At 38.1% G+C, this 24,978-nt stretch overlaps 1 protein-coding gene and 1 pseudogene across 5 annotated transcripts in view; one reads left to right on the top strand and one right to left on the bottom strand.

Moving 5' to 3' along the window:
• Window positions 1-23,431, bottom strand: part of ZMYM4 (zinc finger MYM-type containing 4) — a 93,663-nt gene extending 70,232 nt beyond the window's left edge. For 2 of the 5 annotated variants that reach the window (XM_087820301.1, XM_016218191.2), the window contains exons 1-2: window positions 23,321-23,379; window positions 4,822-4,883 (exon numbers count right to left, since the gene is read on the bottom strand). Coding sequence is in view for 1 of the 5 variants with exons in the window: in XM_016218187.2 (XP_016073673.1) it covers window positions 23,321-23,359 (39 nt within the window). In the remaining 4 variants the exon portion in view is untranslated. Of the gene's footprint in view, window positions 1-4,821; window positions 4,884-23,123; window positions 23,146-23,320 lie in introns of those variants that run through there. The other 3 variants (XM_087820302.1, XM_016218187.2, XM_016218204.2) reach the window with 3 other exon arrangements.
• LOC148092383 (putative peptidyl-tRNA hydrolase PTRHD1 pseudogene) lies at window positions 11,993-12,406 on the top strand (annotated as a pseudogene).
• Window positions 23,432-24,978: the final 1,547 nt, after the last annotated feature.

Raw genomic sequence — 24,978 nt, 5'->3', positions numbered from 1 at the left:
GTGGAACCTCCTGTTGTAACTAAGTCTTGATTCCTAGTCCAGCGTTTTTTCCCATTTCCATTTCTGAAGCATTCCCAAAAGAAGTGACAAGGAAATAAAGATATTTTAAAAATCAATTAGATGGAAAACAATTAAAAATTCAACAAAATCTAAAGTTGATTCTTTCAAAATATCAATATAACTGAAAAGCCTCCAGCTAGACTGATCAAAGAAAAAAATAAAGTTACAAACTGGCAATATCAGGAATCAAAAAAGGGACACAAGAATACATCTACAGACATTAAAAGAATAAGAGAGTATTATAAATAATTCAGCCAATAAGTTCAAGTACTTAAGCCCGGGTGGGCATGGCTGAGTGGTTGAGCATCGACCTAGGACCTAGATCACGGTTCAATTCCAAGTTGGGGCACATGCCCGGGTTGTGGGCTCGATCCCCAGCTGGGGGCATGCAAGAGGAAGACAGTCAATGATTCTTTCTCATCATTGATGCTCCAACTCTCTCTCCCCCTCTCCCTTCCTCTCTCTGAAATCAATAAAAAAATATTTTTTAAAAAAATTCAACTAATTAAGGTTAAATGGATGAATGCACCAAATAACACAAACTGCTAAAAAAAAAAAAAAAAAAAAAAACAAGAAAAAAATCAAAATTCCTGTACCTGTTTTAAAACTCAAATGATTAACTGAACCTCCCACAGAGAAAATGCCAGGCTTAGATGGGATTTACTGGCCAAAAAATCAAACCCTTAAAAAATATATAATAGTAATCTTACCCAAATTTATTAAAGAAATTAGTAGGAAGGAATATTTACAAACTCAATTTATATTGCCAGCATCACTCTGACACCAAAACCAGACAAAGACAGCAAAAGAAAATAGGTGGAAGGGATGAATGGGGGGAGAAACAGGGACATCTGAAATACTTTCAACAATAAAGGTAAGTTTGAAAAAAGAAAAAAGAGAAAACGTGTAATCAATATTGCACATAAACACAGATGCAAAAATTCTTATCAAAACATTATAGACTTAATCCAAGATCATATGAAAAGTATGATCCATCATAACCATATGGAACTTACTACAGGAATGAGTTAGTTTAACATTCAAAAAACAAATGAACAGACTGAAAAAGAAGAAACTATATGATCTTCGTAATACATGCAGGAAAAGCATTTGATAAAATTTAATTCCATTATGTAAAAAAAAAAAAAATCTCTCTGCAAACTAATAGTAAAAGGGACTATTATATTATCTAAACCTAAGATGGAATCTATGAAAATGCTGTAACTAACAAAGGCATCCAAATTGGAAAGGAAGAAGTAAAATTTTATCATGTTGCAGAAGATACTGTCTTAAATGTGGAAAACCCTACAGATCCAATCAAAAGGAAAAAAAATAGTAGAATAAATGAATTTAGCAAAGTAACAGTGTACAATGTCAACACAGAAAAATCAGTAATCAGCTGCATGTCTACACACTAGCAATGAACAATCTGCGAAGGAAATTACAAATACATTTCCACTTATAATAGCATCAAAAAGAATAAATACCTAGAAATTAATTTAACCAAGGAGGTGAAACACTTGTACAAATGAAAACTACAAAACATTTTGGAACGAAATTAAAGACATAAATTAATGGATTGGAAGACTTAATACTGATAGGATGTCAATGCTACCCAAAGCATTCTACAGATTCAAAGCAATCCCTATCAAAATCCCAATGACTTTTTTTGCAGAACTAGAATAACCCATCCTAAAATTCACAGACTCTCAAGGGACCCTGAATAGCCAGTCTTGAGAAGAAAAAATAAAGCTGGAGGGCACACACTTCTTTATTTTAAAACTTACTACAAAGCTATAGTAATTAAAATAGTGCAGTACTGGCATAAGGACATATACAGACCACTGGAATAGAGAGCTCAAGAAGAAACCCTCACATGTGTAGTCAAATGATTTTGAGCCCGGCTGGGCGTGGCTCAGCGGTTGAGCATCAACCTAGGATCCAGGAGATGGTGGTTCAATTCCTGGTCAGGGCACATGCCCGGGTTTCGGGCTTGATCCCCAGTCGGGGGCGTGCAGGAGGCAGCCGATCCGTGATGACTCATCATTGCGGTTTCTCTCTCTCTCCCCCCTCTCCCTTCCTCTCTCTGAAATCAATAAAGATATATTAAAAAAAAAGATTTTGACAAGGGTATGGCAATGCCACTTAACAGGAAAAGGACAATCTTTTCAACAAATGTTGGGAAAACTGGATATCCACTCACAAAGGAATGAAGTTGGACCCTTACCTCACACCATATACAAAAATTAACTTTAAAAGGATCAAAGACCTAAATATAAGACCTAAAACTATAAAATTCTTAGAAATAAACATAGAGCAAAAGCTTCATGACAATAGGATTTGGCAGTGACTTCATGAATATGACACCAAATGCACAGGCAACGAAAAATAAACAAGTTAGACTTGATGAAAATTTTTAAATTTTGTTCATCCAAAGACAGTATCAATGAAGTAAAAAGGCAATTTACAGAATGGGTTAAAATATTTATAAACCTTATATCTGATGAGGGATTAATATCCAGAACATATATAGAACTCCTAAAACTCAACAACAAAAATCAATCAAGCAAATTTAAAAATGGGCAAAGGACTAAAATTGACATTTCTCCAAAGATATGCAAATGGTTAATAAGCACATGAAAAGATGCTCAACATCACTGATCATTTGGAAAGCGAAAACTGAAATGACAATGAAATACCACCTCATAATCATTAGGATGGCTACTATCAAAAAAACAGAATACAAGTGTCAACGAAGTGGAGAAATTTTAAACCCTTAGGCATTAGTGGTAGAAATGTAAAAAGGTACAGCTGCTGTGGAAAACAGTATGGCGGTTCCTCAAAAAATTAAAAATAGAATTACCATTTGATCCCGTAATTCCACTTCTGGGTATATACTTAAAATAACTGAAAACAGGATCTTAAAGAGATACACCCACGTTCACCCACATACACCCCTGTACACCCATGTTCATAACATTTTCCAAATGGCTAAAACGTGAAAGCAACCTCATGTCCACTGATAGATGAATAAATAAGCAAAATGTGGTATATACATACAATGGAATATTATTCAGCCTTTAACAGGAAATTGTGACACACAGTACAACATGGACAAAACTTGAAGACATTACACTAAAAGAAATAAAGTAAAATGGTAGTTGCCAAGGGAGGAATGGGGAATTACTGTTTAATGGGTATAGAGTTTCCGTTTTACAAGATGAAAAGAGAGCTATGCAGATAAATGGTGGTGATGGTTGCACATTATAAATGTATTTAATATCACTGAACTGTACACCTAAAAATGGGTAAGATAAGAAATTTTATGTTATGTGTATTTTACCACTATTAATTTTTTTAATAGCAAAAAAAAGTTTTTCAGGTATCCAAAAGCTGGAAGAATTCAGCAGCAGCAGCACACCAACATGACAAGCAGTTTTAAAGTTAAGTCCTTCAGAAGAAGTAAACCACCACCACATGGAAATCAGGGTTTACCCAAAGCAATGAAGAATACTAGAAATGTAAATATCTGAGTGTACCAATTATAAATGTACTTCCTCTCAACTCCAAATCTACTCTTCTATGCCTTGCTTTGTGATAATGGAGCTGGCACCTATGAACATTTCTCCTTTGCCAGCTGGCACAATGTTAACAACATTTGTCAGCAGATGGCACTGAAGGAATACTCCAGAAGGAAGAAGGTTCTCTCCTCATTAAACGTGTGCTCTGAACTGCTTGCTCCAGTGGAGGCTAGTGGTATGCAAGACATCCAATGACCCTCTCCCAGGCGCCAACTTCCCACCAAGTCTCCAGTGACACTCACACATACCCCTATGCTTGGTTCCCTAGAAAGCTTTGTCAGCATCCCAAAGGGTGGGAGGATTCCCAGAGAATTATACCAGTGCCCCTGCTGTCTTCTTAGCCAGGTTCAGCAAGGGACTTCCTAGCAACTTTTTTTTTTTAAATAAATTTAGTTTTTAACTCCTTTTTTTTTAATGTATCTTTACTGATTTCAAAGAAAGGAAGGGAGAGAGATAGAAACATCAATGATGAGAGAGAGTCACTGATTGGCTGCTTCCCGCATGCCCCTCACTGGGGATCGAATCTGCAACCTGGGCATGTGCTCTGACTGGGAATTGAACTTCTATCCCCCAGATCACAGGTTGATGCTCAACCACTGAACCACACCGGCCAGGCCTAGCAACTTTTGTCAGCACCCCAGAGGGAGGTTTCCTGTTTGCCAACAAAAATCTGCAGCATTTCAAACTTGTCCAGCGTCCGGTGAAACACACCCTCTCCAACAAGATCTGAATCTCAGCCTTCAAGCTGAGAGATGGGGCATCTTTCAAATTTATTCCATCCCTGCTACTTTGCCTCAGCCCTAAAGTTATTGGCTGCTCCCTCTACCTGCTATTCTGTATACCTTAAAGTTCTCTTTCCCTCTTAGGGTTAGTTCTCATAACTGGTTAGTAATTCTATATATTTAACTTTCCCTATTCAAATTACTGTGAGGTTTCTGTCCTCTGTCTAATAAAGTATTGGCACCATCAGTGGTAAAGCCCAGGAGACACTGTATTAGTTAGGGGAGCTCTGCATACTTGACAAGCTGTGTGGCTGGTCTCTTTTGTACATCAGGTATGACTATGGGGAATGTCACCACTGAGATGGGCTCTCTAATTTCACTGAGGATGATGGGATCCCAAAGTAATTAAGGCCAATTGGCAGCACTTAACCCCAAAGATAAGGGCAGCAGGGACGTACCGGTAATCAGAATGCTTTGGCCCGCATGGATCTTTGGCAGTGGCTAATTGATCACGATGTTCCTAGGAATGAAATAGATGGGCAGTTTAATCTGTATAACACAAAAATGCCTAAATCTGGTGACCAAAACTTGACTTGAGTCACCACAGTGGAAATCACATACATTCGCCATTCACAGACCTAGCAAATTTGCAGACTGATAGCCTCTTGATTAAGGAGACTGGGTCACCCTTAAGGACTCTGTACTGTTACCACAAGTACACACTACAAATCTTCCTCCAAGCTTTGTCCAGAGGGACTCAGAATCATTTGGAAGAGCAGTGCTTTTCAATCAAGGGCAACTTTGCTCCCCAAATCTAGAAAAACTGCAATGTCAGGAAGCATTTTTGGTTACAACTGGGGAGTTCAGATATCTAGAGGATAGAGACCAAGGATGCTGTGAAACATCCAACAATGTACACAACAGTCACCACAACTTGACTTAAATGCCCCTACAGGATCTAGAAAGTTATCTTCCTGACCTCATCTCCTACTACTCACCATCTTGCTCACTCACCTTCAGCTACCACATCTTTGCTGTTCACAAAACATGCACAGCACTCTCCTGCCTCATAGCCTTTGCCTTTTATCCCTCTACCTGGAATGTTCTTCCTCTCAGATGACAACATGGCTTCCTCATCTCCTTCAGATTTTTGCCTAAAAGTCACTATTTAAAATTGCAATGCCCTTTCCACCACAGCCTATTGTATCTCCTGTTTCTGCTTTGTCTATAGAAACGCTCCATTTTAAATCATCTACATTATTTAATTAGCATTTATCTCTCCTATCACTAGAATGTAAATTCTGTAAGAGCAGAGATTTTCTCCATTTGATTACTCATTCCTTTATCCTCAGTACCTACAATGGTTCTCTGTATAGACACTCAAACATTTGAATGAAAGCACAAATGGTGACTGGATGTGGAACACTGAGGAATTATGACTCCTAAAGTGGTTATCTGCTTTTATCTGCCCAGCACTCCATTCTTCTGAAAATAGTCTATTCCATTTGTCAGGTATTTCAAACTTTCTCCTTTTTTAAAATGTGACGGTTTTTGCTCTGGCCAGGTGGCTCAGTTGGTTGGAGCATCGTCCCATGCACCAAAAGGTTGCAGGTTCGATTCCTAGAAGGCAACTGATTGATGTTTCTCTCTCACATCGATGTCAGTCTGTCTGTCTCTCCCCCACACTTCCTCTCTTAAAAAAATAAATAAATCAAAAACATAACAGGTGAGAATTTAAAAACAATTTTTAATGTGATTTTTTTCAATGTAGTCAAATCTATCATTCTTTTGATTTGCATTATTATTACTTTTTTTCCTATGGTTAGAAATGCATTCCCTATATCAAGATCTAATGCTTATCTACGTTTTCTTTGGGTACTCGAATACTTTCATTTTTTTAGATTTATATATTCAATCCCTCTAGAATTTGTTTTGGCATCTGAAGTAAGTAAAAGATCTAACTTTATTTCTACCCAAATGACTGGCAGATTGTCCAAACACTATTTAGTGAATAATGAATAATTATATTCTTATGTATAGACATGAATCTGTTTCTTTATTTGTAATTATTTGTCTGAACATTCCTATACTGGTACATTAAAGATTCTGTAAAACAAGGTACCCGCCCACTGCCCTACTCCTGCCCTCTCCCATTACTCTTCTAATTCAAAATTATTTTGGCTATCTTTCACATATTTATAATTCCAAATGAACTTGATTATTGTTTTCTCAAATTCTACCCTCCTCACCATCAAAATGGGGGGGGGGGACAAAAGTCCATTGTAATACTGACTGAAATATTTTAATGGGACGTATTCTTATAACATTGGGTTTTTCCATGCAGGAACATGGCATATGAGTCCATTTTTTTCCAGAATCATCAAAGCTTAGTGGCTACAGAGTCTCCTTTACATGGCTCCAATTCCATTCTTCCTCATTCTACAGCTAAAGAACCCTAAAAAGGCACTTTTCCTGTTACCCTCAGTCTTACCGCTACATTACAGGGTCATTTTGAGGATTAAACGAGTTAAGACATATGCTTAAAACAATGCTCAATAAAAATTAGTTGTTGTGACTATTGTTATTTTATTATCATGTCCTTAGGTAAAGTCTTATCCTTTTCTATAAGTCTCACATATTTCTTATTAGGTTTATACCAAGGAATTTTAATTTTTCATTACTCTGTGAATCAATCTCTTTTAAAAACATATTTTCCAACTACTTATAATCGAGTTATTGGGTTTTGTAGGATTTTTTTAAATAGTTTTATTTTGTAACTAGGCATTTTACTGTTTCCTGTTACAATCCTAATACATTTTCTTCTCTTACTCCAGATTGTTTTCACTTTTGCACTTTTACTTCTTAGCCATAAAATATTTTCTATTGATACTCTTAAGATTTACAGGTAAATAACTGTATCATTGAAAAGAATAATTTTGTTCCCCAACTTCACACCTTTTATTTCCTTTCCTCATCTAACTACATTGCCTAGAACTTCCAAAATAGTAATAAGTAACTATGGTAGTAGCAGGTATCCCTCCTAAATTTCCAGGGACAGTTGTTGGATTCTAATACAAATGAAAGAAATAACCCTCTACTCTTAGCTTCATAGAATAGGATTTTATCAGAAATGAACACTAAACATACCAAGGTCTTTTTTGGCATCTTTATACAAGATTTTTTTCTGTTTTGGCAAATATTTTTTTTAAAAAGCTGTTCCTCAAAGGTTACAAAGATAGATTAGAAACTTGGGGGGTTGTTCGTTGACATTTACAATTTCTTAAACAGTTATTGGCCTATTCAGATTTTCCACTTCTTTGTTTTTTGTTAATCCTCACCAGACGATATTTTTTCCATTGATTTTTTAGAGAATGGAAGAGAGGGGAAGAGAAAGAGAGAGGGAACATCAAAGTGAGAGAGACACATCCCTTGGTTGCCTCACACACACACCTGACCAGAGCTGGGGATCGAGCCTGCAACCAAGGCAGTGCCTTTGACTGGAATCAAACCCAGGTTTTCTACTTCTTGAATCATTTTGGTAATTTACTTTAGAAAATTTTCCACTAGCCCGGCCGGGCATGGCTCAGTGGTTGAGCATCGACCTAGGATCCAGGCGATCATGGTTCGATTCCCGGTCAGGGTACATGCCCGGGCTGCGGGCTCGATCAATGACTCTCTCATCATTGATGTTTCTATCTCACTCTCTCCCCCTCTCCTTTCCTCTCTCTGAAATCAATAAAGATATATTTATTAAAAAAAAAAAAAAAGAAAATTTTCCACTAATTCATATCTAAATCAGCACTGAGTTAATTATACATATAGTTGTTCAATATATTATCCTAATCTATTTATGGTTATAGTCTTTTCTTCTTGAAACTTGTTTACTTTATTGGACTCTTCACAAAAAATCAGCTATTTTTTTATCAAGCTATAGATTTTATATTTTTCCCCAAAATATGTATTTTTTAAATAGATTTCAGAGAGAGGAAGGAAGAGATATAGAAATATCAATAATGAGAGAGGCACTGATCAGCTGCCTCCTGCACACCCTCTACTGGGGATTAAGCCTGCAACCCAGGCATATGCCCTCACCAGGAATCGAACCATGAGCTCCTGGTTCATAGGTCTATGCTCAACCACTGAGCCACACTGGCAGCGCTAGATATTCTTTCTAACACATCATTTTCAACCTTATTAATTCCTCCCTTATGCTTTCCTCAGGTTTATTTCATTGTTCTAACATACAAAGTTGAATATGCAATTTATTTTTTTACACTAAAAGCGTTTAATGCTAAATATTTTCTTTAGAGTAGTTCTGCTCATATCCCAAACTGTGATATAGCATGCTCTCAATGTTATACTCTGTTTTTTAATTGAGGTATAAATGACATATAGCTCACTGTTATATTTCTAAAAGTTTGTAATTAAAGTTAGTTTCAACTTGTTTAGCCCAAGAGTTGCTTAAAAATTCTAAAATTCCATATGTTTGGGTTATTTTAATTGACACTTTACTCATTTCAGCTTCACTGCACTGTGGTCAAAGAATGTACTTTCTAAATTTTAAGGTTTTAAAATGTGTAAATTATGATTAATTTCTGTAAATGTTTCATGGGAGTGTAAGAAGAAGGTAATGTTTTCCCCATAGTGTACCAAATTCAATTAAACTTTGTTTCCTCTCTAAACCATTAAAATTTTTGTTCTATATACTTCAATGCAAGGTTTTTTGATACATAATGATCCATGGCAGCTACAACCTCAACATGAATTATATCTTTACAAACATAAAGTCAGAAATTTGTGGCAGTTAATTATTTTTGCTGTGAATAGTATTGTTTTAAAATTAAAATTCTAATTTTTGCTATATTGGCTTTATACATTTATTTCTAACTTTTATTAGTTTCCTCTCATTTTAGATTTTACTTAAAAACAGCAAAGAGTAGATTATGTTCCATCTGAGAATGTTTGTCACTTAACATTTTTAAATAATCTTCAAAAGAGCCCAATTACAAACATGCAAAATACTTAGGACAAAGATTCCTACGCTGGGTAGAAACTTCAAAGAACCCTTCTACATATAAAATTTAAGACCATTTTTTTTAAAAATGATCAAGTGTTATGGTCTCTAAATACCATTTCCCACTAAAAGGAACCAGGGCTCCAGATTTCAGGTCTGGAGCGGGGAATATACAGATGAGCTTAATTCATCCTGCACCAAAAAGCAAGAAAGGTATCAAAGATTACAGGAGTCATAAAAAATGACTCAAGAGCTAACTTGAAGAGGCTCCTACTGATCAAAGATGGTATAATAGCCCTGGCTTGTGTAGCTCAGTTAGTTGAGCTTCATTCTATGCACCAAAAGGTCCCAGATTCCCGGTCAGGGTACATGTCAGAGATGTAGGCTTGATCCCCAGTAGCAGGCGGGTAGGAGGCAGTAAATTGGTTTCTCTCTCCCGTAGATGTTTCTTTTTCTCCCTCTCCCTTCCTCTCTCTCTAAAATCAATATAACATTTTTAAAAAGATGGTACAGTCAACTGATACAAAAGAAATATATAAATCCATATGTAAATGTACAGATAATGACTTATCATGATACCCCTCTCATTCCCCCAATCCTCCAAAAAACTTTCACTGGTCATTTGTGGAGGCTGCCAGGGCATCAATTCATTCTTTAAAATGACAAAGAATCAAGCATTTATCTTGTCTTTTCTGTATTAACGTATTTCAAGGTAATAAGGAAAACAAAGTGATAAGGAAAAATTCTTCTCTATAAAATAATCATAGCTGAAGTACCACAGAAATAAAAGAATTAAAAAAACCATCATTTTGTAACCCCTAATGAAATAGTGAATTAAGAATTATCAGGCTGCCTGGCCGGGCATGGCTCAGCGGTTGAGTGTCGACCTAGGATCCAGGCGATCGGGGTTCGATTCCAAGTCAGGGCACATGCCTGAGTTGCGGGCTCGATCCCCAGTTGGGGGCGTGCAGGAGGCAGCTGATCAACGACTCTCTCATCATTGATGTTTCTATCTCTCTCTCTCCTTTTCCTCTCTCTGAAATCAATAAAGATACATTTAAAAAAAAAAAAAAGAATTATCAGGCTCAATCCCCGGCTCCAGTCAGGCACATGCAGGAGGCTACTAATCAATAAGCCTCTCACATCGATGTTTCCCTCTCTCACACTGATGTTTCTCCCCAACCCCACCTTCCACGCTCTCTGAAAAGCAATGGAAAAAATATCCTTGGGTCAGGATTAAAAAAAAAAGGCTATAGTAATCAAAGCAGTGTAGTACTGGCACAAGGAGACATATAGACCAAAGAAACAAAACTGAGAGTCCAGAAATTAGCCCTTACATATATGGCTGCTACGGACTGAATGCATGTGTCCCCAAAATTCCTATGCTGAAGCCTGAAAACTCCAACATTTGGAGATGGGACCTTTGGGAAGTAATAAGTGTTCAATGAAGTCATAAGGGTAGCACTCTCATGATAAGATTAGTGCCCTTATAAAAAGAGGCACCACAGGGCTTGCTCAATCTCTGAGAACATGCAAAAAGATCATGAGAACACACAGCACAACAGGGGCTGCCAACAAGCCAAGAGAAGCAGCCTGAGAATGAAACCTACACATTGCCAGCACCTTGACCTTAGACTTCTCAGCGTCCAGAACTGTGAGAAATAAATTCCTATGATTTAAGTCACCCAGACTATGGTATTTTGTTATGACAGCCCACACTGATTAATACAAAAGTCAAGTGATTTTTGACAAGGGTGCCAAAATCATCCCAATGGGGAAAAAACAGACTTCAACATGTGGTACTGGAAAAACTGGATATCCACATACAAAAGAACAAAATTATACAACTACTTTACACCATAAACAAAAATTAAATTAAAATGGATTAAAAACCCAAATTAGAGATAAACTATAAAACTCTTAGAAGTAAACATATGGGAAAAACTACTTATCCTGGATTTGGCAATGGTTTCTCAAATATGGTAATAAAAGCACAAGCTACAAAAGTAAAATAGAGAAACTGGACTTCATCAGAATTGAAAACTTGTGGATCAGAAAGCACTATCAAGAAAGTAAAAAGACAATCCACAGAAGGTGAGGAAATATTTGCATATCACCTATCTGATAAGAATTTAATATCCAGAATACATAAAGAAGTCCTACAACAAAAAGACAAGCTACCCCCTAGCCAGTTTGGCATAATGGTTAGAGTGTCGGCCAGCAGACTAAAGGGTCCCGGGTTCTATTCCAGCCAAGGGCACGTACCTCGGTTGCAGGCTCAATCCCAGGCCTGGTCTGGGTGCCTGCGGGTGGAAACCAATACATATATCTCTCTCACATCTGTTTTTCTTTCTCTTTCTCCCTTCCACTCTCTCTGAAAAGCAATGGAAAAATATCCTCGGGTGAGGATTAAAAAAAAAAGACAAACTACCCGATTAAAAAATGGGCAAAGGATTTAAACAGACATTTTTCCAAGGAAGATATACAAATGGCCAATAAGAAAACATACTCAACATCATTAGTCATTAAAAAAAATAAGTCAAAACCAGGAAATACTATTTTCACACTCACTACGATAACTATCATCAAAAAGAGAAAGAAAGTCTGATCCTGGCATGCACCTGGGGCTAGGCCAGACATTACTGCTGGGCAGGAAGATGGCGCACCTGGCGCAGAGCCGCAGGTCTTGGTATACTTGGTGTTAGGAAAGGAGCTCTCGCAGGTTCCATTATCCTGGCCAGGGGGTGCATTGGTAGCGCAGGCTTGTGATGCAGCCACTGTGGCCTTGCACAATCACCGCGACCACCCTCGCTGCTGCTTACTTCCAGGAGCTGGGGCACATGCGCAAGGTGGTCCTTGAGGCCCCAGGTGAGCCCACCCTAAAGGAGCTGGCTGAGACACTACAACAGAACACTAACCACATGCTATGGCTGGAACAGCCAGAGAATGTTGCCACTTGCATTGCACTCTGTCCCTGCCCCAAGGAAGAAGTGAATCAATATTTGAAGAAGTTCTGATTGTTCAAATGACTAACGTTAGGAAGTGCTTTGGTATTTTTGAGTATCAACTGGATCCAGAAACTGCATGCCATTCACCCCTAAGCTTCACGTACTCCTTTCAGTGGCAACTTGCTCTTCCCTTTATGACAGTTTCTTGAGGGTCAAACACATGTTCATATTAAAGTGATCATTAAAAGTTATCAGTAAGTAAAAAAAAAACCAAAAAGAAAAAAAAAAGAACAGTGCTGGAGAGGATGTGGAGAAATCAGAACCCTCCCACATTGCTAGTGGAAATAGAGACTGGTGCAGCCCCTGTGGAAAAGTTTGGTGATTCTTCAAAAAAAATAAACTTACAACTCCCATATGACCCAGCAAAGCCATTTCCAGGTATATACCCAAAGAACCTAAAGAAGAGACTCAAATACTTGTGCGCAAGTTTATAGCAGAATTTTTCACAATATCCAGAAGGCAGAAACAACCCAAGTATCCATCAACGGGAGAATGAACAAACAAAATGTGAAATATACATACAATAGACCACTATTCAGCCAATAAAAAAGAATGAAGTTCTAAAACATACTACAGCATAGATGAACCTTGACAACATTATGCTAGGTGAAAGCGCCAGATGCCAAAGGTAAAATGTTATATTATTCCACTGATATGAAATATTTAAATAGGCAAATTCATTGAGGCAGAAAGTAGATTAAAGCATACAAGGGGGTGGAGGGAAGGCTAATGGGGAGTTATTCCTTAAAGTGTAGAGTTTCTATTTGGGGGTTAAATAGATAGTAGTGATAGTTGCACAAATTGTTAATGTACTTAAAGCCATTGAATTATACACTATTTAAAATGGTAAATTTTACATTTTATATATATTTTTTAAATGCATCTTTATTAATTTCAGAGAGAAGGGAAAGAGGGAGAGATAGAAAAATCAATGATGAGTCATTGACTGGCTGCCTCCTGCATGCCCCCTGCTGGGAATTGGGCCGGCAATCCGGGCACATGCCCTGACCAGGGAACTGAACCTTGATCTATCTCCTGCATAGGTCGATGCTCAACCACTGAACCACACCAGCTGGAATATATATATATATATATATATATATATATATATATATATATATTTTTATGTTTAAATTTGTCACTTTTTTTGTCGTTGTTAATCCTCACCTAGGATATTTTTTTTATTGCTTTTCAAAGAGTGAGTGGAAGAGGGGGAAGGATGGGGAGAGAAAGAAACATGGATGTGAGACAGACACATTGATTGGTTGCATCCTAAATGTGCCCAACCATGGATGGGGAGCAAACTCGCAACCCAGGTACATGCCCTTTACCAGGAACAGAACCTGTGACCCTTCGGTGCTCTGGCCCAGGCTCTAACCACTGAGCCACACCGGCCAGGGCATAAATTTGTCACATTTTTTATCAGTAGCTATCTGTATTAGTTTTCTAAGGCTGCCATAACAAATCACCACAAGCTTGGTGGCTTAAAACAATAGAAACTTATTTGTTCACAGTTCTGGAGGCTAGAAACCGGAAGTCAAGGTGTGGGGAGGGCCAAGTTTTCCCAGAAGGCTCAAGGGAAGAATCCTTCTTTGTTTCTTTCAACCTTTGGTGGTCTCAGGTGTTTCTCTCTTTTTTAAAATGTCTTTATTGATTTGAGAGAGAGGAAGGGAGGAGAGATGGAAACATCAATGATGAGAATCACTGATTGGTTGCCTTCTGCACGCCCTCTGCTGGGGATGGAGTCCGAAACCTGGGCTTGTGCCCCAACGGGGAATGGAACCTGGACCTCCAGGATCATAGGTCAGTGCTCAGCCACTGAGTCACACCGCTGGGCAGGTGTTTCTTGATTTGTGGCAGTGCACCTCCAGTCCTTGCTGGTGTTCCCGTGGCCTTTTCTCTGTCTCTGTGTCTTTTTTCTGTCTCTTCTAAGGACAGTCTTCATTGGATTTAGGGCCCATCCTAATCCAGGGTGTTCTCATCTCAAGATCTTTACATTAATTACATCTGCAAAGAAGTTTGTTCCAAAAAGGTCCTGGGATTCTAGGTGGACATACTCTTTGGGGGCCACAATTCAACCTACAACAGGGTCTTTAAGGTTAGCACCTGAATCCTTTTAAAAATTTTTTATTATTTTAGACTTGAAAATTTTTATACTTAAATTTTTTGTGTGTTAAAATATAACGTAAGCCTGGCCAGGAGATCAAGGTTCGATTCCTGGTCAGGGCACACGCCCGGGTTGCAGGCCTGATCCCCAGTAGGGGGAGTGCGGGAGGCAGCCGATCAATGACTCTCTCTCATCACTGATGTTTCTCTCTCTCTCTCCCTCTTCCTTCCTCTCTCTGAAATCAATAAAAACATGTAACATGTAATATGTACATATATACACACACATATGCTGACAACAGCCCTGGCCATTGTGGCTCAGTTGATTGGGCATCATCCTGTGCACCCTTCCCTGTTGGATTCCTATTCAGGTCACATGCCCAGGTTTTGGGGTAAATCCCAGGTAGGGGGTATGCAGCAGGCAGCCAACTGATGTTTCACTATCACATGGATGTTTCTCTCTGTCTCACTTTCCTTCCCTCTCTAAAAACCAATAAACTTTAAAAAAATACAATAAATTTAAATATAACAAATATATTAAAATCAGTGAGTTCAGCCCTGACCATGTAGCTCAGTAGCTCAGTTTGTTAAAGTGTCATCCTGATACACCAAGGTTGCGGGTTCAATCCCCAGTCAGGACACATACAAGAATCAACCAATGAATGCATAAATAAGTGGAACAACAAATCAATGTTTCTCTCTATATATCTCCCCCATCCCCTTAGACCTCTTCCTTTTTCTCTAAAATCAATTTTTAAAAAAATCCATCAGTTCATAATGATGATACCCCTCCCAAACATAACCTTTGAGATTTGTTAAGTCATCAGGCATTCTTCTAAAAATTGGTAAAGGGGGAAAAATAAACATTCACTCTGCTTTTCCTGTACAAAATGGTATTACAGAGTAAACAAATTATTGATAAAAGTTGTTTTTTTTTAGAAACATTGATTTTCGTTGTTCCACTCATTTATGCATTCATTGGTTGACTCTTATATGTGCCCTGACGGGGAATTGAACCCTCAACCTTGGCTCATCGAGACAATGCTCCAACCTACTGAGCTACCCAGCTAGGGCCAATGAAGGAATTCTTTATGGAAGAACAGAAAAATCACTCTTCCAATAAAATAACAAATCTAGGCAACAATCATCAACGGCTGATAAATTCATTAGGTAAAAAGTTAAGAAACTATAATATTTGGATCCCACTGACAGAACCTAAACTGATCAATTTTAGTATCACTAAAATTATGTGCCTCCTAGAATGATGCAATAAGAATTCACAGAATCATCTAACAGGATGACTGTACATCCTACTTTGTCCAGGACAGTCGCAGTTTATGGTGATTTTCCCTCTGTAATTATTAAACAGCATACCCTTTCATTCTTAAAAATTGTCTGGAAATAAATTATATATAATCACTCTATTTATGAATTTTTCTTTCTGAAGAAACTGAACCTACATCTCATCAAGCTCTACCAATTCAAGCCCTCAACTTTGGCTGCAGGCTGAAATCACTTGGAAAATATTTTTTAAACTATTGATACCTACAATTCACGCCATGAATTTTGATTTAACTGATCTGAGATGTGACCTGAGAATCAGAACATTTAAAAGCTATCCAGGGCCCGGCCAGGGGTGGCTCAGCGGTTGAGTGTCGACCTAGGATCCAGGTGATCAGGGTTCAGTTCCAGGTCAGGGAACATGCTGGGGTTGCAAGCTCGACCCCCAGTCTGGGGCGTGCTGGAGGCGGCCGATCAATGACTCTCTCATCACTGATGTTTCCCTCTCTCTCCCCCTCTCCTTTTCTCTCTCTGAAATCAATAAAGACATATTTTAAAAAAAAGAAAAGAAATAAACCCTCACATTGCAGTCAACTGATTAAAAAAAAAAAAAAGCTATCCAGGGTGGGGGAGTGGGTGGGGAGAGATTAATCGAAGAATTTATACGCATAAATGCATAACCCACTGAAACAGACAACAGTATGGGGAAGGCCTGGAGGTGGGACAGACACGTGGTGGAGGGAGTCAATGGGGAGGGAAAAAAAAAGGGACATCTGTAATATTTTCAATAATAAAGATAATTTTTAAAAATAAAAAAAATAAAAGCTCTCCAGGTAATTCTAAAATTTCAGCCAAAGATGAGAACTGCTGCCCTATATCTAACTACTAATTACTGGGGAATATGAAGGGTAATTGAACATGTTAAACACCACAAGGATTCAATCAACCAAATCTATAATGTGGAAAATTCTCCTGGACAAACACCTAGTTTTTTTCAACAAATAAATAGCATGGGGAAAAGTGCAGGAGGTATAGGATGGGGGGGTAAAGTTGAGAGAAACTTAAGACATATAAACCAAATGAAATGGTAAATCTTATTTGGTGTGTGATTTAAACAAACGAAATGTAAAAAAAGACATTTAAAGAATCAGAGAAATCTGAACAGAGGCTGGATTAAAGAACTCTTAATTTTGTTAGGTATAATAGTATTGTGGTTTTATTTTTTTTAATTCTTACCTGTTAGAAAAACACACAAAAATATTTATAAACAATGTGATGCCTGAGATTATTTCAAAAAGGGAAAAAGGAATAAGCTAGATGAAACAAGAAAATGGCAAAATGTTGACTGTTTAGTTGTCAAAGCTAGGTAATAGAATCATGGGGTTTTATTGTACCAATCTATATTTTACATTCTATATTGATATGGAATTATGAAACATAAGTTTTGTAAAATTTTTGCTTATAAATGTGTAGTATGTATGTAAGTGTACATATATAACATTTAAATTCATAAGGTAACAGGATGGGAGATGTAAAGAAAGATGAACACATATGATCCTTGACCTCAAAGAGCTTATATTACCAGGTAGTCTATATGTTGGATAGAAAAAATTTCTCAGGTACTATCTTTGGTCAAAGGCAAGAAGACAGCTGGCTCAAACTCCTGAGAAGCCAGAAAGACAGTAAGAATGAAATTAAAATATTAAGTATTCCCGAAGTATAAGAAAGTAGATGGGGGTGTTACCATCCCAATATTGCTAAATACCAAAGAATGTACCATAACCTGACTTTGAAAAGCCCAGGCCCTAACTTTGGGATTGAGCCATATGAAAATCCATTTCAAATGATCAAATATTAGCAATTTTGTATGGTTCAACCTAATACTATGCTATAATGTCTTCCTTTCTCTTCACTTTGCTAAAATAATTATATAGTTAACTCACAGTAAAATAACCAGGCTATTTATAGGAAATGTTAGTCTTCATTGAACAGTGGTTGGTTCCCTAATGTAGAATTCAAAAATATCTTCTACCTCATTAGATATCCAACACACTTGAGATGGTATCAGCACTGCCAAGCTTCCCTGAGAATGGGTAAAGTGTCTGCAAATGGCTCACAAATAAAACTTGGGGCATTATGGAAAACTAGCAGAGTGTCTGTGTGGAAGTCAGAGGCATCCAAACAGAATTGGATATACATGGTCGTGTAAATTCATTTAAAATTATTTATACCCAATAAAATATGGAGTTTGGAAACTTTGAAGTTAAAAAATGTCTTCTAGTACTGGCCAGTGTGGCTTAGTTGGCTGGGCATTGTCCCATGCACCAAAAGGTTGCTGGTCCGATTCCCAGTTACAGCACAAACCCGGGTTATCAGCTTGATTCCTGGTGGGGTGCATGCAGGAGGCAGCCGACTGATGTTTTCACACTCACATCAATGTTTCTCTCTCCCCCCTCTCCCTTCCTGTCTCTAAAAATCAATTTAAAAAATCTTTAAAGTTTTTAAATATATATATATATCTTCTATATATCCATAAAAATTACAATTTTACATTTACCTACTTATTTTTCTTTAGTAAAGAAAATCATTCCATTTTCAAATGCATCAAAAACTTTATCTTTAAAAATAATCATAGGTTTAAAATATTTAGTGTATATTTTCTTAAAAATAAACATGAGTTGTAAAGATATGTTTTAAAATTATCTCAAAAAAAAAGACTATTTTAGACAAAAGTTAATTCAATGCTTCCTGAGAAGTAATTTACATCTATTTGATTTAAATATAATTCAATTTATTTTAACAACCAAAAGTTCCAGATAATGGATTCTGGACCTATACCATTATTACATACATTTATATAACATGTAATTATTGTATATTTATATATCATATATAATTATATAACATTTTATTATTATATATTAATACATTATATATAAATATACTGTATACAATTGTTATATATAACTAGTTAATTACATATTAATTATTGTATTATATATTATAGGGAATTCCAACCCATACTAGTTATCAAACAGTAAATTTTTCAAATAGTACTTGATCCTGGTTTATCCTATTATACTATGACCCTGGGGGGGGGGAAATCTCTGTACCTCAGTTTCCTCATTTATAAAATGGGACAGTAATAGTGGTTACTATTCATGGAATTAATAAAGATTGAAGGATATATTACATATAAAATACTTGGAATAATGACTGGAACATAAATGTTTACAAATACCAAATATTATCATTATTTGCAGAAGCCTCTGCTAGTTACAGATGAACACTGTGAAAACAATACAGGATCACTGTCAATACTATAACAGTCTCTATACAAAGAGCCAATGCACTCTAAAGCAGATGATTTATACTATGTACACATGACCGCAAATATTTTTAATATGTACCACCATGTTTTTAAGTAACACATTTAGCAAAAAGACAAAAGATTAAAAAAATCATTAAGGAATTAAAAGGGATCAACCTTTGCAATTATTTTATTATAAAATATTAAATAAAAGCAATCAAAACATCTCCATTAATCCCATCACATAATAAAATCAATGCTTTCATTTTTTCATGTTATATTCTATTCCTTATGAACATGCATGCTCAATATTTACACATTCACAATAATACAGACATTTTATAGTCTACATGTCACTATTATACCACAAATATTTTTCCATTTTATAAAATTTTCCCCCTTACTCTCTATGTCTTTTTTCATCCTCATTCCCTGAAGGTGATCAATAGTAATAGCCTGACTTGTACGTATCCTCAACAACTTTCTCCAAGTTCATACACATACAAGTATAGACACATACATGGGAAAGGAAGAAATCTGTTTTTACAAAAAGTGGAAGTATACTACTTATAAGTATGCCTTCTCTTTCTTTTAGGCATACCAAATCCAATTTAATATACAGAGAAGTTCAAATATGAAAATGGACACAACTTACTAGACCAGATAAATACATACAGTTATAAAAGTTATTTTCTATGTAAACTCTGAAAAAACAGAGAGATTTCACACACAAAATATGGCTACCAGATTTAGTTAGATCCCATGCTTTATAAGTTTATAACATCCAAGCATAAAATTATTTCATTACTTAGAACAAGCCTACCTAATAAATTTTAAAACTTATTTTAGAAAATAAAATTTTACAATCTTAAAAAAATTCATACCTCAAAAACATCCAGACTTTAAAATAAGAGAGAGCGGGGGCGGGGGGGTGTTTAATACTAGCCTTCACATGATCTTAGTTCTTTCTATAGCAGAGACGATAGATGGATATACATACTCTGCTTCCTCAAGTTGACAAATTGAGAGACCGGCATTCTGAACACAACCATATTAATCTAGCCCTGGTTGGTGTGGTTCAGTTGGTTGAGTGTCCTCCTGTGCACCAGAAGGTCATGAGTTACATTCCCCATAAGGGCACATGCCCAGGTTTCAGGTTCAGTCCCTGGTCTGGGTGCGTTTGGGAGGCAACTGATCAATGCTTCTCTCTCACACTGATGTTTCTGTTTCTCTCCCTCCCCACCCCCGCCGCTGCTCTCTCTCTAAAAACAAAATCAATAAAAAAATATTTTTTTAAAAAAGAAAAAAATCTTGTCTAATTAATACCTATTATTCTAATGGCCCACAAGCATGCCTACAAAGAACTTTAAGGTTGTTAACCCACAGGTCTTAAAACACTCTCCCACCTAACCAGAAAATCCCTAAATCTGGATCCACAGGAGAGATCTTTGGGATATAGAGGATAAGAAAGATTTACAGAAGCTCCCAAAAATACAAGGCAAATAACTTGGTACCCAAGCCATAGAGCCTCTACTATAACAGGTAAACTTCTCTTACCAAAAATCAATGTCTTTTGAGTTCCTATTAAGTGAAGGTCACAGGCATTAGAAGCAAAAAAGCAATGAAATGGGCTCTACCGTAAAGGAGTTCACGATTTAGCATGACAGCCAAAATATATTACCCTAAATGATCACAAATACCATAGCACAATGCCTAGTATCTAGCTCATCAATTAACATATGTGCTCAACAATTTTTTGTGAATTGTGATTATAAAACTCAAAGACAGTAAGCATCATAAATACAATGCAACTTTAAATAACCAAAAGTTATTACCTAGGCCTATTTCCTTTAACTTACCTCAAGGCAAACAGTGGAGTTATTTTAAAAGCTACTGTACTACATAGTCCCTGCTAATCTCCTTGGAGCATACATATGGAATCCACGTGGAATTTATCGCGCATGCACGCCATGGAATCCACGTTTATTGTGCACGCACGTGCGCTATGGAATCCAGGTGGAGTTTATTGCGCACACAGGCACGAGATGGAATCCACATGGAGTTCATTGCGAGCGAGCGCGGGCACGCGCACACATGTGCACACGCGCACACAGGGAAAAACGCATACATGTACACATGTACCATTTAGAACAACCCTACCGAACGTTCTAACCAAATATCAAAACCAAAATGGATTAGGGAGCCCAAAAGATACTGAATGTAATCTTCCACTACAATGAAACTGGTAAAATAATGGGGAAACCTGTAAAAGCGCTGTGTATTTTACATGTTGTTAAAAAAAGTTGTTAAAAGTTTAGATAGCTACCAATGTGACACTTTTTAAGTGTATTAGAAGAAAATAAAGAATATATTTAAAATCTAGTTGAATTTGTTACCAAAGTGCATAGATGTTTTCTAGAACATTCTATCTTATAAGGTGAATAACAACAGCATTAGTAGATGAATTCAGAGATTTCCTTGAATGAACATTACACATCTAAAGTAATTTACCCTATATATTTTAATTGGTGCCCATATGCCATATGGTCAAACCTAATGAGACAGAATCCAGTTTGAAACTCAAAGCTTGAAGAAAAATTTTAAATTTCAAAACTTGTGCATTCCACAACCATTATTTATGTTAAATAAACTACCTAGACATACTATCATACAGCTTCATCTGTGCTCTCTATGACTAATTATTGCATGAGGACCTAAAATTTTATAAACCTAAAACTATAAACATTAAATTTTAATTTCTCAAAATACAATGAAATGCATTAATAACTGGTGAATGCATAAAGGGATATTATATAGATAAACCTGTAATAAAACAAGTATAGTAAAATGTTAATGGTAAATCTAGGTTGTGGTTATATGGATGTTCCCTGGAAACTTCTCAATTTTGCTGTATAGTTGTAAATATTTTCCTAAAAAATTGTGGGGGGAAATACCTGACAGTTCTTTGATTATTTATAATTCATGCTTTTAAAGAAACACAAAGAAAACTCCTATGTGGCGTCCAATACAAGCACTGTAGTTGAGACAAACCTGGATCCCAATCCCAGCTCAATGTCTTAACTAGCTATCTGATCTTAATTACTCAACCCCGATACACCTACATTTCTCATCATCTGCAAAATGGGTTTTACATCGAGTTAATGTGAAGTTAAATTCTTCCTAGAAACCACAGTGCCAGGCACATAAGCACTCACTCAAAATGTTAGCTGTAATATATGAGATTGCTAATTTTGTGCTAAATCAAAAGGATATTCTCAATAAAGATTTAGTCATTTTTTTCCGCAGCTGGCTTAACACTATTTGATCAGTTTGAGACCATTCCCAAAAGGAAGATTCCAGATAGCCAACTCACTGCTTAGCGCGCTGCGGGCGGGGGGCTGTGAGAGTCTAAAAAATATTGCTCAATCGATAGTACAAGTATTGTTCTCCATCTGAATAAAATCATTTGTAATTTAATTTTAAAAGTTTCAAGACAAACTTTAAAAGGCACTCTAAAAGGTACTCAACAACTATAGAACTGGCTTCACCTCTGCAGGTTGGTTAGATACATCCTTGTGATGACAAAACTTGTCATACTCCTCCCTCCACGTTCTTAATTGTTGGTATAGAGGCTAGGCTAGAACATGACATTTACAGTTGCCAAAATCTTTCTCCTAAATCAGGACGTGCCAACGACCCCACTTGTTCACAGGTAAGAGCACCACCTCCACCTTGGTCTATAACGGTTAGGTGGGGAAGAGGTAAAAGAGGCAGGAAAATGAATTCGCGATGGGGTTACTCAAGAACCCTCTGATTATCCCTCATGAGACCCCCTCACGACTTATTCCCGCCATCACCACCCCCACCGGACCTCTCCCCAGTTAAACTTCCAGACTCTGATTTACTAAAGATGCACTTAAGAATCTGACACCTTCCCTCCCCAGGCCTAAGTAACCGACCCCCAATGCTGGAAAAATTTTTTAAAGCAAACAACAGCCCCCGCCCCTCCCCCTCCCAACCAGCAGCAAATCTTTGTCCCACCTGCCAAAGGACCACTCTCCAGCGCGCTCCAGACCCAAGGTTGCCTCAGTCCTGCCCGCAACCTTCCCCCAACCGGGACTCGGCGACCCCTCTACAAGCCTGCGCTTGTCCATTCCCGGCCCCGGCCCCGGCCCCGGCCCCGGGACGCAGCTCCCGCCCCGCCCCCCGCCGCCCGAGTTCAGCCTCACCTCACCTACCCTCTTTCGGGGGCCGGACTCCACCTCTCTCTCCGCCATGTTGGGCCCCGGTTGGAACCGCTGCGGCTCCCGGCGCGGTGGCGGTGGAACCTCTCGGGCCCCCGGCCCCCGCCCACACTGCAGGCACGGCCGCCTCGCGGCAGCTTCTCGGGACCCAGCCGGGCCTGCCGCCGAAAGTGGGGAGGGGGCGGATGCCGCGCGCTGGGTCGGAGATCTTGAGATCCCACGGGTGCGCGCGTGGGCGGTAGGGCCTGCCCAGGAAAGGGGGGTGGGGGCTGGGACTCGGGGGGTTAATGGCCTCCAAGGGGCCCCGTGAGTAGGATTATTTTCTCTCAGAGAAATTCCTCCGCCTGCGGTTTCTTAAAGGGATCACTAAACCAGCCTCTTGCGCGCGCCCCTGATGCGCAGGCGCACCTTAAGCCCCTCCTTCCTTTCCCACCAAGCCCCCGGTCCTGAGCCTGCGCGGTGAGTAGCCCAGGGTAGGCCAAATCCTCCAAGTCTCTTTGCTGCCAGCAGCTACTCCCACCACTCAACTATGGCCGCTGCCTTAAAGGGACCATGACACAGTGATGAAGGAGGAATGAAAGAAATGAGTGAAAGGACTATCTGGAGAATTGGGTGGAATGTGGTTGGGGGGGGAGTCCATATCACCATCTTACACCTGACTGCAAAGATACCATTGCAAAGAGAAAATGGTGGTGAACTGAAGTTCTCAGTGGACCTCTGAAGGTGAAGAATCCCAACCAATGAGAGAACAGCCAGTCGTGTCAAGAAGACCCACTCCTCTGCCTTTAGACAGCCTGGTCTGGAGCACAGGGCATAGAACACAAAGGGCCAACTCTGGTTGCCTAACCTCAAAATCAGATCCTTTGCTGATTTTGAAGATTGGACAGACAGCTGGAAGTAATCTCCTCAATAATTTGTCCTTAGAATATCTAAATCAAGAGAATTTTAGGGACCATCTATTCCTGTGCTCCCAATGGTAAAATCGAAGCCTGGTCAAGGGAAGTAGTTTGTCCCAAGGCTGGTGTGACTCAGGATTTCAGTCACATTCATCCAGGCTTTTCAATGCGCCAAGCTGTCTTAAAAGCAAGAGCTAAATTATTTGTAATCTAGAAGATTAAAGTTCCATGATACTTAAAGAAAATTGTAATTTTTCTCCAAAGATGTGTGCTGATTTGCAGGTATTGTGTCCTCACCTCCATTGTAGCGGCTTTGAGAATTTGACTTAAAGAATTTCACCTTAATCTCTAAGCAGAAAACTGGGAAATAGATTTGGGTTTATCTTCCCCTGAAACCAAAGTTGAGGATGCCTGAGACAACGGGGGCTTGATTCATTCCTCATTATCCATTCCAGTCCCCCACCTTCAGGTGGAGAAAATTGCCCTAATGGTTTTCATGATGATAGCTTAGGGGGATCATTTGTAAGAAATACAAAGAAGTTGCCTTTGAAGATCATTTCCCATGACATAAAAAAAAATTCAAAAGCAACTCCCAAAAATCACAGGATAATGAAATGCAAACTTCTGTATGTCACTTTGACTTTTGTGTGTCACTTGGTGGCTATTTTGAAACTGAGAACTTTCCTAATCCATCACATTTTCCTGAAAACTATCTGTGAAATTGCTGAAAATTTCCATGCTGATTCTTGCTGAGGC

The sequence above is a fragment of the Miniopterus natalensis genome, chromosome 9 (genome assembly GCF_054644295.1).
Source record: "Miniopterus natalensis isolate mMinNat1 chromosome 9, mMinNat1.hap1, whole genome shotgun sequence".
NCBI lineage: Eukaryota > Metazoa > Chordata > Mammalia > Chiroptera > Miniopteridae > Miniopterus > Miniopterus natalensis.
The sequence above is the reverse complement of the archived record's forward strand: the minus strand, read 5'-3'. Positions and strand labels throughout refer to the sequence as shown.